Source organism: Chenopodium quinoa, unplaced genomic scaffold (assembly GCF_001683475.1).
Source record: "Chenopodium quinoa cultivar QQ74 unplaced genomic scaffold, ASM168347v1, whole genome shotgun sequence".
NCBI classification, from domain to species: Eukaryota; Viridiplantae; Streptophyta; class Magnoliopsida; order Caryophyllales; family Amaranthaceae; genus Chenopodium; species Chenopodium quinoa.
Genome location: NW_018744620.1, coordinates 282037 through 297215, shown reverse-complemented (window position 1 = coordinate 297215; position 15179 = coordinate 282037). Strand labels below are relative to the sequence as shown.

Sequence of the window (15179 nt, the reverse complement as noted above, 5' to 3'; positions counted from 1 at the left end):
CTAATACTATCCCGACTCATTTATTGGGGTTAACGGTTCGCAATCCTGTCTATCGGCCCTCCGTCTGACATTACGCCGCGTGTAATGAGTAATGGTGGTGAATGGGTCTCGGCGCGGTGGGGGAGTCTGTTGGCTGGACGATGGGCCCTCCTGGGTGGGGTGGGCGCAGAACTGTGGATGATGTAATCCTCTGCGTCTGTGAGTGTCGTAGGATCACCTCCACCGCTACTCTGGCCGGGGTCGAACTGTGCTTGGAAGGAGGATCCACTGTCTTGACCGTCTCGCTGGTGGATGAGATAACCGTGACCATGTCTCTGTAAGGAAGTCACGGACATAAATCGCATCTGCTCGACCTGGGCTCAGGTGGGTTCGTCTGCAAGGGCGAGTGACAGTGCATCAAACATCGACACCATATCCGCCGCCTGTAGTAATCATTGGTCAGTCAGTTACATGATATATAAAAAAATAAAAAATGAGGACGATAAGTACAATAAAAGCAACTCACATATCCGCGAATGACGTCATGAGCTGGCTGGTAATGGGGACGGTGGTGTGTAGCTAGGGTTGATGAAACGACGTGTAATACGCCTGTACCACACCATGTACGGATCGTAAGGATCCATATCGCCCTGCATCGGGTCACCGCCAACGACAAACTCCAGCCGTTGCTGACATAGATCAAGGAAACGCCAATGCTCCAATGCCCAGTTCGTCTCCCCCTTTCCCCGACGGTCAATGCCGTGAAGGCGTACACTAGTGTCACATTGCTGGGGAACAGGCTGGCATAGTTGGAACTGTCGCATGACGCGGTGGGGTAGGTGACTCTCCACGACCTCGAAACAAATCAGGGGGACTCTGGCACGCCACTCTGCCTGATGATCCAGTAGATGTGTAGGCATGGCATCTACCAACACCGGTTCATACGGATCCCAGGTGATCTGCAATAACACATCAAAATAAATATTATAATTAAGTTAGTCCACATACGGTATACACAACACATAATTGTTTACAAATATCTAAAAAGTTTCCACCTGTTGCTCAGCGAGTCGATCAAGGGCGTCTCGGTAGTACGGAAGACCCGTCGCCGCATGCGCCTGTGTGAGTCTGGGGACCACCCACTTATGGCAACAAAGTTGTTTTGTTTGTTAGCAAAATGAAACCGTATGGGGGCAAAAAAAACTGACAAATGTTACACTATTTTGAGTCAGGGGACCACCCACCTATGGCAACAAAGTTGTTTTGTTTGTTAGCAAAATGAAACCGTATGGGGGCAAAAAAGACTGACAAATGTTACACTATTTTGAGTCTGGGGACCACCCACCTATGGCAACTAGTTTGAACAAAGCAGCAATTTGAACAATTTGAACAATTCAACAATTATCAACATTACACTATTTTGAATTTAGGGTTTACCACGAAATTGAGTGGAGAGGGGCAGCAGCAACTCAGTGGTGGCGGCAGCCCGATGGTTAACTGTGGTGGCGGCAGCGAGATAGAGTGAGAGTGAGTGTGATGAGAATGAACTACAGCCTGCGACGCACGAAAACAAAAACCATAGAAACGCTGCCTTAGACAGCGTTTTAGGTATATTTTTTTCCTAATTATTATTAAAAACTCAGAATTTAAGAAAATTTCAACAAAAAAGTCAACAACTAAAAACGCTTTCTCAGACAGCGTGTTTAAGTTTAATTTTATTTTTTTTTTTACAAAAAACCAGGCATAAAACGCTGTCCGAGACAACGTTTTAGCCTAGAAGCTTAGTTTCGTAAATACTTTTGCCACGCAACCATTTTGGTTAATATTTAGCAAAATTGGCTTAGTTTGGAAAAACGTCTGGAAGTTTCTCTTTACTACTTGCCTAGTTAAAAGGAGGGCGCCCCAGTGATCTATTTGATTGATGAAATACGTGTATCTAATGGTGGTGTTGTAATATTGAGGAACAAGATGTATTGCCAGAATGCCAGCTCATGATGTATCATACTCAAATGCTGAGTTACATAGAACTAAAGTAAAATGAAAGGCATTCCAAACGGCTAACGGTACGGGTGATAATGTCATTTCGCTTGCAAGACGTTTTATTGGGCTGTTAAATAATACAGTTAGACTTTAAGTGGTACAAATACACTCTCAATGGTAGTGGTCTCCGTAATTTTTCTCCTTTTTGCACATGAAATCATATCTGACAAGAAAGAGTGGGGTTCACACCACTTTTTTTTCACTCTTCCTATCTTTCTTTTTATTATTATTATTATTATTATTATTATTATTATTATATTAATAGTTGTTAGGCAAGGGTTGTGTGGCTCACAACCCTTCAATTGCACTTCCTCGTAAAATGAAGGCTAGCGTTACTTGACTTGTATATGTAAGCTTCCTCCTCCTTCCTTGCTCGATCTCCACCCACCTTCTACCGACACCAACCTCTTCGTGTCCACCTTCCACCGACATCATGCTCTTCGTCTCCATCCTCCATTGACAACACTACCATCTTCGACGGCTTAAACGATTACCCTATGAAAAATGAGTTAAATTGAGGGCACGACTCAAAGGGTAGGGCAACCGTAGGGGTGACCATGTCTTCCATTGAGCTTGATTTTCTCCATTGAATTTTCTCCATTAACGTTCTCCATTGTTGCTTTACACTCCCAAGTAACATATGTTCACATCCATTTACTTAACAAGCATATGTGGCAACTTGTCCTAACTCAGTCGAATTCACAACAATACCCCCTAAAATAATCATGACAATGTCAGTTTTACCCTATTGATATCTGCCATATGGAAATCAAATAGATCAACTTGTAGAACAATTAGAGGGCAACAATAAGTTTGATGATACAATTCCATCTTAAACTTGTGCCTTGCAAATTTTATTATTAAATCATTGTTATAGACAAGGTAATTAAGCGATGAACTGCATAGTGAAACACTAACCATCAACGCCTTTCTCCCATTTTTCAGTCTGTATTCCTTCACTCAAATCTAGGCTATGTTCATTTCCAGATTAAAAAGAGAAGAAAAGATGAAGTATGCACTTGACATTCAAATTGCATTTATTTTACCCAAATGTACAAATGTTATTGGTAAAATCTACACTATGATACAAATATAGGTAGTGGGAGATTTGGGTAGTGTTGACACCTCAGGTGCCACAGCTTACCAGGGTGCTTCTAATAGAGGGACATCTAGATAAATACTCGCAATTTGCAACCAAATTTGGTATCACACTCTATCCCACTGGGTTAGTTCTTCTCAAAGACACTCGCCAACTTGTGCATTACATGTTCTTTTGCTTGTCGATCAAATGGATCTTCACCAAGGTATAAATCCAGTACTGATTGACAAAGAAGTTTGCTCTCAATGCTCCCCACCTCATCTCCGTTAACTGCAAAAGTTCAAACATATATTTATGCAAGTACAAACTAAATATCTAACTCAGCAAGCATACTTTTATGCAATATCAGTGTAACTACTCGGTTTTTTTTTATTTGTTACATTTTGACTTTTACGGTCTCCAATGCACATCTTTGACCACGAACATGTTTAATAGGATATGTAAAAAATAGATATATTAAAATTTAATTTCAAGACAAATCTAACAATATTCCACTTGATATGATTTTGATCTTTATAAATTTTGTAGTCAAAGTTTTTAAAAGTTGACCACACGTCAAAACGTAACAAATAAAAAGAAACAGAGAGAGCGGTATTTAAACATTGCACAACATGCTTATTTTAAGTAGTAGAGTAATTTTCTTCAAAAAAAAAAACAAAAATAGTAGAGTAATTGGATAGATGAGATAATATAAAAGGCCCATTCTCTTTCATAAAAATATATATAGCCCCTCTCATATTCAGTTCCATATAGGAGTAATGGCTTCTTAAATAAACTTGCAACGCACAATATTTATACTAATGAATGACAATACCACAAGACTGAAATCAGCTGATGCTGTACCCCAACCATTCCTCAAGTATAGAGAGAGAGAGCTTACTTTTTGTGCGAAGTACATGACCATGCTCCCTGGACAATTCTATAACAGAACCCTTTGGTATTTTCATTTCATCTTTAAACTGAGAAGTAAATCTGCAATGAACCATATGTTAGCTTAATCATGCTCAATTGATAATGCATTCCTTACATTATAGAAAGTCTCAACTTCATTATGATTTTGGTCCTTGTTTATAATTTACTTCCTCCGTTTCTTTTTAGATGACACATTCAATTCAGACACACTTTAAGGAGAGGAGAGAGAATGTTAAAGCAAGTAGATAGACCATGTGCTTAATTTTATTTAATCAAGTTTGTAGTGGGGTCAACTTAATATAAACTTCCAAAAAAAGAATATGCGTCAACTAAAAAAAAAAAAAATCCCAAAAAGGAATATGTGTCAAAAAAAAAAAAAAACGGAGGTAGTATAATATTCTTGGCCATTGAGTTACTAAATTTTTTTTTGTAAACTTCTTCCAAATCTACCAACTATGTGCTCCAATATAAACATAATAATCTACAAGGGCGATTAAGTACTCAGAACCCTATCAGTTGGACCATGACTCTGTGAGGCATAATAAACACAAATGCCCTACCATCAAAGCCACTTATTACTCTGCGTCTCTGCTTTCATGATGGTCAAAAGTTAAAACTTTCTGGTTGACAAATGCTTTATCCATAGCATATATAAATTACCCTACTGCTCAATGGATTTCAAAAGGTCTACAGTATTGATTGCACAGGGATAATCTCCTTTGAAAACTGAACAATTATTTCTACTTTAACACTCTTAAATAAATTGCACTTTGAATTAATTGTCCTCCAAGAAAGTTGACTTATGTAGTTATATATGAAGTACTTACTCCGTTTCTTTATAGTTGCAACACACCATTTTGGCACAGCGGTTTAAGAAAGACATTAGAGTATTAGACTAAATTAAATAATCTTAACATTGATTTTAAAAAGAAAGTGTTAAGTTGTTATGGTTTGAATTTTTTAGATTAATCCATCCATTTTCCTTCTTTAATCCCTTTCTTAAATAGAACGCCAAGAAGGTGCCAATAAAGAAACGGAGGAGGTACAAAGCACAGAAAGTAAGCAAGATTTATGTATGGCATAGAATAAGTAACTACCAAGTCTTGCAGCTAAAGTTAAGATGTTCTCATCCAGTCATCCGCCCAAATTTCCTTGTGCAACAACTTAGGGTTAGATGAATTGATGCGCAAGGAGCTGTAATGGGCCAGCACCAGATTGCACCACGGAGGCATGGATCACAGGATGATGGTGCACCCAACTTTCCTTGCACAACAATTTGTAGTAAGGTACAGAAGGGCAGAGTCGTAATGTACCAATGCTAGATGGCACCATGGCCTATGAGATAGTGGTGCTGTGCACTGATGAAGTAGGATGGCAGTGAAACAATGTGAGATTGAGGCCTAGCGTGGGAGGAGGAAAGCAGAAGTAATGAATTTGATATCACACATAAAATTCAATCAGAAAATGTCCTTTATTGTTTACATTTATAAAAGCCTCTAAATTTTTTTGGAAAGTCTTGTTCAGGTTGTTAAGAGTTAGAATTATATACATTACAAGGTTAAATACAAAGTAAAAGGTTTTCCATAGTTAAATCTGAAAATTTTGACAAAGATATACCAAAATGTCTCATTATACTCTTTAGAATTGTCCTCAATTTTGACTTATAATTCTGAACACCTAGGAGCTTTCCATAATGCTACAGCTACTCAGCCATTGACTTGTCAGAATGCTGCCACAATTTTGTGCAGCATCAAAATGGTTGTTTATCATACTAAAGAAAAATGGAATATGAAGCAGTGATCTTTTATGAAGACAGGACAGGGGGCAGAAAGAAAAAAAGGAGAATGGAGAATAAAGTTGAGTGATTAGGCCAAATATAAAGAGCAATTGAAAACGGTGAAACTATAAGAGAGTATGACTTCAAACAAATTGCTATACATAGTAAAAATTGATTGGTGGAATAAGGCAAATAGTCACAAAAAATAATGTTATAAGGTACAGAGTTAACAGTATTGTTTGACTTCATAGTCACAAACAGAAGTTTATGCCTAAACATCAGGTAAAAGTAAGCATAAATATTGACATGGATTAAAGCTGGCAGAGCTAAGGTGTGATTAGAAGATGGAAAGAGTGCTCTGGAGCCTCTGAACTCCAGAAGCTTCATAAGCATACCAAACACGTACTAGATTTTGAAATTGACTAATTGAGTTACCTGTGAAGCAGTTCTTTGTTATCATCCACCCCAAACTTTTGAAGTCTACTTCCTACCGACTCTTCAAAAGCACTCCGCACAGATCGAATGCTCAATCTAGAATAGACTATTTGTAGTCTCACAGTCAAATTTACATCACTTTCCAGCAGATCCTCACTGAAACCCTTATTGTCTTTCAGATCAGAAGCAGAATATTCCCCGTACTTATCCTTCAGATTATGCTGCACATCATCTTCATCAGCATATACACCTGTCCATAACCAAAAATAAATAAAAAAAAAATAATAAAAAAATTAAAAATTAAAATAAAATTAAAATATCATGTAGCCAACTTCACTGATTACTTCCACTCTTGATTACCTGTGCAGCTGTACTGATTTGACCATCTTTTTTAAAAAATTCAGGAAGAAGTCAGTTTGACATACATGTATGTTTACATCACATGATAAAGCTATGGAATACAATAAGGCTATTGCCACTATTCCAATGTCTTTTAACAGTCATGCACAAGGGTTAGGGGCTTGTAAGATTATTGTATCGAAATTTTAAAGATCATTACTAATATTTCAGTAGAGGAGGTCTATGTTTATATCTGGGATTGATCAATCTCACACACATGAATCGTAAAATTGTACACTGTTCATGTTTGTGAGATTGATCAATCTCGGATATAAACAAAGACTTTCTCTAATTCATTAGGATTTTAAAGTAAAAGTAATGTTGCAGCATAGAGTATTTAATAGAACTTTGTCTTGGAGTAGGCATCATTCTTGGTCAGATAGCACTTTGGCTGTTGAAGAACACAATGGTAAGGCCTTAATGGAACACCAAGATCCATAACAAGACCCTGGAACCATGTACCTCTTTTGTACCTTCATAATCTGCTCTAGTTGTAGATAATGCAACCTAAGGTAGCAAGATGCCTTCCAACAGAACACGAAATGAAGATATAATTGTAGAGTGATCTTCAACAGTCAAGATAGCCTCCATAGCCAAAATCATCGAAGCCAACATAATTAGAAGTTAATAAGGTCTGTCAAAGTCTAGCCCCAGATTTGTAGTTTCTTTTAAAGGACAAAAGGTTCTATTTAATACTTCCTCTATCTCAAATTAGTCTCCATTCACTTTCCACAACATCCAAGATTCGAATTTGACCATAAATGAATATAAAAATTATAAAAAGTTAATATATTGAAAGTACACGTTAAGACAAATCTAATAATTTCCCATATGATAATACATTGTGTAATTTCTTATATCGTAGTGCATAATTGCAGTCAAAATTCATATTCTTTGAATTTAAAAAGTCAAATGGAGCAACTAATTTGAAATTGAAGGAGTAGCATTATAGTGCTCTATTCTAGGATTATTGTACATATACCAGCTCACCATGCTTATAGCAAATGCAAGTTTAGTCTAGAACAGACTATGTCATACATAAGCTATCAATTGCACCAGCTTATTGAGTGATTAAACACTAATCTATGGAAAAGATGCATCTTTGCTGTACAAAATCAAATATCTCAAACTCCTTGACGAATGATGAGTTGAGATTAATGTTGTAGATTAATCACACTCACATTTAAATTAAGCGCCCTTCTTTGGTAGCTCAACAATGGAAAGGAGCATTGGAATGCTCTTAAATGAACCTTCGTCATATAAACCTACAAATCTGGGATTACTATTGGCACTTACTGTTATTCAGCCCAAAATATGTTAGTATGTTACTACATTTGTATGAGGATATGTTTAGGTGCAAGAGGCTTCTCCACTTTTCTTGGCATACGTTCCTTCTCATCCTATATAAGATGTTGGGAAATTTTATGGGGCATCCAAGTATCCAACTACTTGAGTTACACAAAAGTGTTCTCTTTCTCCATAAACAATTCAATGAGAGTTCCTTTGTGAGTTAATATACAATCATTGTGAGAAATGTATTTTACTCGCCTTATAAATTTGGGATTTTTGTATTATAATAATTTTCATATAGTGAATATTTTGGCAGCTCAACATTTGTGGGATTTTTACTGAAGGTTTTTCCTCATGTTAAATATTGAGCATCCTTTATTGCTTTCTTACATTATTTTCTTGTTAATTTCTCGAATGACTAAGTTTTTGCTATGCTCAATACCTCAACATATAATTCAGCAAACTACCTTAAAATTCCAGAACTTTTTCCAGGAAAGAAAGGCATCTTCTTTTGTTGCACCCAATTCTAAAACTTTTTCCAAGGAAAGAAAGACATCTTTTTTTATTGCACTCTCAATAAATATTAAATGTTCCCAACTTAGACAAACTATTCCTAAGACCTTAATCATGGTTAGTAAGAAAACACAGTTAACACACTATATTAAACAATCAAGAATCAATCATACATTAAAATTTAATAATGGGGTTCCAAAAATCATAAACAGTTAAAATCTAATGGCAAATGAACCTAATTACGCAAAACCCATCAACATAATCACACAAAAATCATAAAATTAAGCAGTAAAATCAAAGAAAACAGTTTAAAGAAGTATACCAAAAGCATAAACATCAATGTTCTTAAGCCCAAACAAACTCTTTCTCCTTAATCCAATACCCAGCAATGTCTGTGAACCCTTAACAATGGAAGGAAACGAAACCCCGGTTTTTGGTTCAGTGACATCAGGAGGGGTGACGTCAGAGGAGAGAGAAAGACAACCCCAGAAAGGAGCATTTGGGGTGAAGGGAAGATGGATGAGTAAGAAATCAAGTGTATTTTGAAGAATTGGGTGTTTGTCAGAATTTTGGGTGATTGCAATGCCGGCGCAAGCGCCGGCAATGGAGGCGCCGGCGGCAGCGAGAAGGCGGAGGGAAGTGGCGGAGGGTTTGGGATTGAATGGCGGAGGGAACGATGAGAAGGGGAAGCGCAATGATCCCATAGTTGTTGGGTGTAAATGTTAGGAGTTGTACTTCCTTGCTTTGTCAATTGAATTGTGTGTCTTTGTGAGTTTGTGACATATGCTATGCGAAGAAGTAGAAATGGAGGAAAGTTATGCACTTAGGTAATGCATAACATTAAAAACGGGGTGGATAAGTAACGGTTGGAACTGCTTAGTAAAATTTCAGATTGGTTCTTATGTTGATGAGATTTTGTGTGATGTCATTCCTATGGATGCATGTCACGTTTTATTAGGAAGACCATGGCAAAGTGATAGAAAATCAACCCATGATGGTCTAACTAATACCTATACTATCACCCACCAAGGCAGCAAGAAAGTGCTGCATCCCTTACCACCACAAAAAAAAAATTCCCCAAACACAATTCCCACCACCACAAACACCACAAAAAGAGCCCAAAAGAAAGGAAATCTTGTTACTTTCTTTCAAAGAATTCGAAAAGACCTTAGAGAAGGAAGATGAGGTGTTTTTGTTGTTGTCTAAGGAGGAGCATGAAGGGTTTGTTCAACAAAACCCTAGGTTGGCCGAATTAGTCAAAGCTTATGAGGATGTTTTTCCTAATGAGTTACCTTTAGGATTACCTCCCATTCGTGGGATAGAACATCAAATTGTCCTAATTCCGGGAGCACCCCTTCCTAACAAACCACCTAATAGATGTAATCCCATGGAAACTAAAGAGTTGCAAAAACAAATTGAGGAGTTGATGCGAATGGGTTATGTGAGAGAGTCTATGAGTCCTTGTGCCGTTCCTACTTTGTTAGTTCCTAAAAAAGATGGAACATGGAGGATGTGTATTGATAGTAGGGCTGTGAACAATATAACCATTAAGTATAGGTTTCCCATACCTAGGCTTGATGATATGTTGGATGAGTTGAGTGGGGCTAGAGTGTTTTCAAAAATTGATTTGAGAAGTGTGTATCACCAAATTCGTATGAGGGAGGGTGATGAGTGGAAAACAACTTTTAAAACCAAGCATGGGTTGTATGAATGGCTTGTTATGCCATTTGGTTTAACAAATGCCCCAAGTACTTTCATGAGGCTTATGAATGAGATGTTGAGGCCTTTTTTGGGGAGGTTTGTAGTTGTTTACTTAGATGATATTCTCATCTATAGTACAAATGAGGAAGATCATTTGAGGCACTTGGAAGAAATCTTTAGAACTTTGAGGGAGAAAAAATTGTATGGGAAATTGGAGAAGTGTCATTTTTTGCTAACAGAAATTGTTTTTCTTGGTTACATTGTTTCAGGTGATGGAATCAAGGTGGATCCAAGCAAAATAGAAGCCATTGCTTCGTGGCCTATCCCAAAAACCATAACTGAAGTTCGTTCATTTCATGGACTAACCTCTTTCTATAGAAGGTTCATTAAGAACTTTAGTACCCTCATGGCTCCTATCACCGAGTGTACAAAGAAAGGAACCTTCCAATGGAACCCTCAAGCCCAAGATGCGTTTGAACTAGTGAAAAAAAAGATGTGTGAGGCACCCGTTTTAGCCTTACCTGATTTCATGAAACCCTTTGAAGTAGAGTGTGATGCAAGTGGGAAGGGAATAGGGGCTGTCCTAATCCAAGAAAAAAAAATCCATTGCCTACTTTAGTGAGAAATTGAGCCAAGGGAAATTGAACTATTCCACTTATGACAAAGAATTTTATGCCATGGTTCGAGCCTTAGATCATTGGTCACATTATTTGAGACCACAACCATTCATCTTGCATTCGGATCATGAGTCTTTGAGGTTCATACATGGCCAAAAAAAATTGAATGCTAGCCATGCTAAGTGGGTAGAATTCCTTCAATCCTTCAATTTTGCTACGAAGTATAAACAAGGGAAAGCCAACATTGTGGCTAATGCTTTGTCAAGGAGGCATACCCTACTTGGAATCATGGAAGCTAAGGTCCTTGGTTTTGAGATCATGAAGGAATCTTACAAGGATGATCTTGAACTTATGGAGATCATTGAGGCGTGCAAGCATGGGGTTAATGGTCAATTCGTGATGGTGGATGGTTTTCTTTTCAAAGGAAACAAACTTTGTGTTCCTAAAGGGGCAATTCGAGACTTATTGATAAGGGAAGCTCATGGAGGAGGCCTTGCTGGTCATATGTGTATTCAAAATACCCTAGAGATCTTGCAAGGTCATACGTGCACCAAATCCTAGCTAGATGTTCTACTTGTCAAAGGGCTAAAATGACCTTTCATAGAGGTGAATAAAAGCCTTTGCCAATTCCCGAAAGACCTTGGGAGGATTTGAGTATGGATTTCATCATGGACTTGCCTAGAACAGCTCGTGGAAAAGATTCAATCATGGTGGTTGTTGATTGTTTTTCGAAGATGGCCCATTTCATTGCTTGTAAAAAAGTGGATGATGCTTATAACGTGGCTCAACTTTTTTTCAAGGAGGTGGCTAAGTTACATGGTTTGCCTAGAACCATTGTTTCAGATCGTGATACAATGTTTGTGAGCCATTTTTGGAAGTCATTATGGAGGCTCGTGGGTACCAAGCTGCTTTTTTCAACTAGCCATCATCCCCAAACGGATGGTCAAACTGAGGTGGTGAATAGAGTTCTTGGAACATTGCTTCGTGCCTTAGTGAACAAAGGAGGGAAAGATTGGGATCTAAAGCTAGCTCATGCTGAATTTGCTTACAATAGAACTCCAAGTAAAACCACGAAATACTCACCATTCGAAATTGTTTATGGGGTCAATCCTTATGTTCCTATTGATTACATTGCAATTCCTAAGGACAAGTTTGTTCATGGGACAGCCAAGGAGCATGTTGAGTTCATGATTAATATTCATAAAGAAGTTAGGAAGAACATTGAGAGAGCTAACGAGTCCTACAAGAAGCAAGCAAACAAACACTTGAGCAATGTGAGAAAATTCGAAGTGGGTGATCTTGTTTGGATTTTTCTTCGAAAAGAAAGGTTCCCTAAGCAACGAAAGCACAAGTTGATGCCAAGGGCAGAGGGTCCTTTTCAAATCATGGAAAGGATCAATGATAATGCATACAAAGTTGATCTTGGAGGGCAATTTGGAGTTTCATCAACTTTCAATGTTGGTGACCTAGCTCCTTATTTAGAAGATGACGAGTTGAGGACAACTCCTTTCGAAGAAGGGGAGGATGATGCGAATCACGAAAGTCCTATTAGTCCTAGTCACAAATTTCATCCAAGTCCAAGCACAAGTCCAAGTTACGGTTCGTCCAAAGAAGTGATACTTGCGAAATCATTTGAAGACCAAACCTTGGATTCTTTTGCTGCCCATGGTCCGTTTGGCTTTAATCATGGATTTACTTGCTTAATTGCTCATTAAGCACGTTAATTGAAGCATTTTTGAACAGCCATTTCAGTTGGAGAGCCGTGGGTATGGAGAGGAACTCAAGGAGAAACTTCAATGCATGAATAATGAAGAAGGCGTTAATCAAGGGGGGGTTACAAATGCACCTCCAACAGTTTTCTTGCTGAATTTGTGGCTGTTTGTTTAGCTCATTTACATGCGTTTAATAAGGAAGTTAAGGGGCATATGAAGACCAAGAGGCTGCTGCACTTAGACGTAATCTTAGGCTTAGTTTCATTTTCGTTGTTTAAAGCTTTAATAAATCAGTTTGCTTCTTTAAGTTAAGCAATGATTGTTAGTTCTTTTAGTTGCTTATAAAAGGCATGTAATTGTAGTTTGTAAGCAGATTTTGATGAATGAAAAAGAGCTTTTGCTTGAACTTAAAAACTGATTATTTGTTTGTGAAATAACCGGTTTTTGTACCAAGTTAGACTTGAAGAGATTAGTTGGTCAAGTGAGTAATCCTTCCATACAATTTGAACTTAGTAGGTTGAGTGAAAAATCCTTGCCTTCATATCCTTGTTTGTTAAGTGAGTAATCCTTACAAACCTACACATTTCCAACCCCAAGACACACCTAAAATCCTACATAAACGTACCTAAACACCAACCTTCTCTCAATCCTTTGCTTAAGCTTGATTCATTAACTTGTTTAAACTAATTTCATCTATTAGTTTTTACATCAGATTGTGTTTGACTTTCATTTGATTCAATTACGTTTGTTTGAATGTGTTTGACTTTCATTCGAATGAATCAAATGAAAGTCAAATGAATTCATTCAAGCTAATTGAATCAAATTAAAGTCAAACACATTCAAATAAATCTTTTTGAATCTAATTAAAGTCTAATACATTCTACAAAACTAATTACATCAAATGAAAGTCAAACACAATTAAACAAAGCTATTTAAATCTAATGAAAGTCAAACACGTTCAAACAAAGCTTTTTGAATCAAATGAAAGTCAAATGCATTCAACAAGGCTAATTGAATCAAATGAAAGTCAAATGCATTCTACAAAGCTAATTGAATAAAATGAAAGTCAAATTCATTCTACAAAGCTAATTGAATCAAATGAAAGTCAAACACATTCAAACAAAGCTTTTTGAATGAAATTAAAGTCTAATGCATTAAACAAAGCTAATTGAATCAAATGAAAGTCAAACACATTGAAACAAAGCTAATTGAATCAAATGAAAGTCACACACAATCAAACAAAGCTTTTATAATCAAATTAAAGTCTAACGCATTCAACAAAGCTAATTGAATCAAATGAAAGTCAAATGCATTTTATAAAGCTAATTGAATCAAATGAAAGTCAAACACATTCAAACAGAACTTTTTGAATCAAACGAAAGTCAAATGCATTCATCAAAGCTAATTGAATCGAATGAAAGTCAAACACATTCAAACAAACCTAATTGAAACAAATGAAAGTCAAACACATTCAAACAAAGCTTTTTTAATCAAATTAAAGTCTAATGCATTCAACAAAGCTAATTGTATCAAATGAAAGTCAAATGCATTCTATAAAACTAATTAAATCAAATGAAAGTCAAACACATTCAAAGAGAGCTTTTTCAATCAAATGCAAGTCAAATGCATTCATCAAAGCTAATTGAATCGAATGAAAGTCAAACACATTCAAACAAACCTAATTGAAACAAATGAAAATCAAACACATTCAAACAAAGCTTTTTAAATCAAATGAAAGTCAAATGAATTCATTAAAGCTAATCAAATCAAATGAAAGTCAAACACATTCAAATAAAGCATTTAAAATCAAACAAAGCTAATTAAATCAAATGAAAGTCAAATGCATTCTACAAATCTAATTGAATCAAACAAAGCTATTTAAATCAAATGAAAGTCAAATGCATTCTACAAATCTAATTGAATCAAACAAAGCTATTTAAATCAAATGAAAGTCAAATGCATTCAACAAAGCTAATTAAATCAAATGAAAGTCAAATGCATTCAACAAAGCTAATTAAATCAAATGAAAGTCAAATGCATTCTACAAATCTAATTGAATCAAATGACAGTCAAACACAATCAAACAAAGCTTTTTGAATCAAATGAAAGTCAAATGAATTCATTCAAGCTAATTGAATCAAATGAAAGTCAAACACATTCAAACAAAGCTTTTTGAATTAAATGAAATTCAAACACATTCAAGCAAAGCTAATTGAATCAAATGAAAGTCAAACACATTCAAACAGAACTTTTTGAATCAAACGAAAGTCAAATGCATTCATCAAAGCTAATTGAATCGAATGAAAGTCAAACACATTCAAACAAACCTAATTGAAACAAATGAAAGTCAAACACATTCAAACAAAGATTTATAAATCAAATGAAAGTCAAATGAATTCATTCAAGCTAATTAAATCAAATGAAAGTCAAACACAATCAAACAAAGCTTTTTGAATCAAATGAAAGTCAAATGAATTCATTCAAGCTAATTAAATCAAATGAAAGTCAAACACATTCAAACAAAGCTTTTTAAATCAAATGAAAGTCAAACACATTCAAGCAAAGCTAATTGAATCAAATGAAAGTCAAACACATTCAAACAGAACTTTTTGAATCAAACGAAAGTCAAATGCATTCATTAAAGCTAATTGAATCGAATGAAAGTTAAACACATTCAAACAAACCTAATTGAAACAAATGAAAGT

At 36.2% G+C, this 15179-nt stretch overlaps 1 protein-coding gene across 1 annotated transcript; it reads right to left on the bottom strand.

Moving 5' to 3' along the window:
• Nucleotides 1–2974: 2974 nt before the first annotated feature.
• Nucleotides 2975–9270, bottom strand: LOC110700126 (fatty-acid-binding protein 1-like). The gene is made up of 4 exons (XM_021877615.1): nucleotides 8767–9270; nucleotides 6243–6492; nucleotides 3999–4090; nucleotides 2975–3388 (listed from the first exon to the last, which is right to left on the bottom strand). The coding sequence occupies exons 1-4, from the start codon at nucleotides 9146–9148 to the stop codon at nucleotides 3246–3248; spliced, it is 867 nt and encodes a 288-aa protein (XP_021733307.1). The 5' UTR covers nucleotides 9149–9270; the 3' UTR covers nucleotides 2975–3245.
• Between the last annotated feature and the right edge of the window lie 5909 nt (nucleotides 9271–15179).

Coding starts and splice junctions, on each gene's coding strand:
- LOC110700126 (XM_021877615.1), bottom strand. CDS start 9,148: ATGGGATCATTGCGCTTCCCCTTCTCATCGTTCCCTCCGCCATTCAAT. Junction 6,493..8,766: donor CATTGATGTTTATGCTTTTG/GTATACTTCTTT, acceptor GGTTATGGACAG/GTGTATATGCTGATGAAGAT. Junction 4,091..6,242: donor AACAAAGAACTGCTTCACAG/GTAACTCAATTA, acceptor GGTTCATTGCAG/ATTTACTTCTCAGTTTAAAG.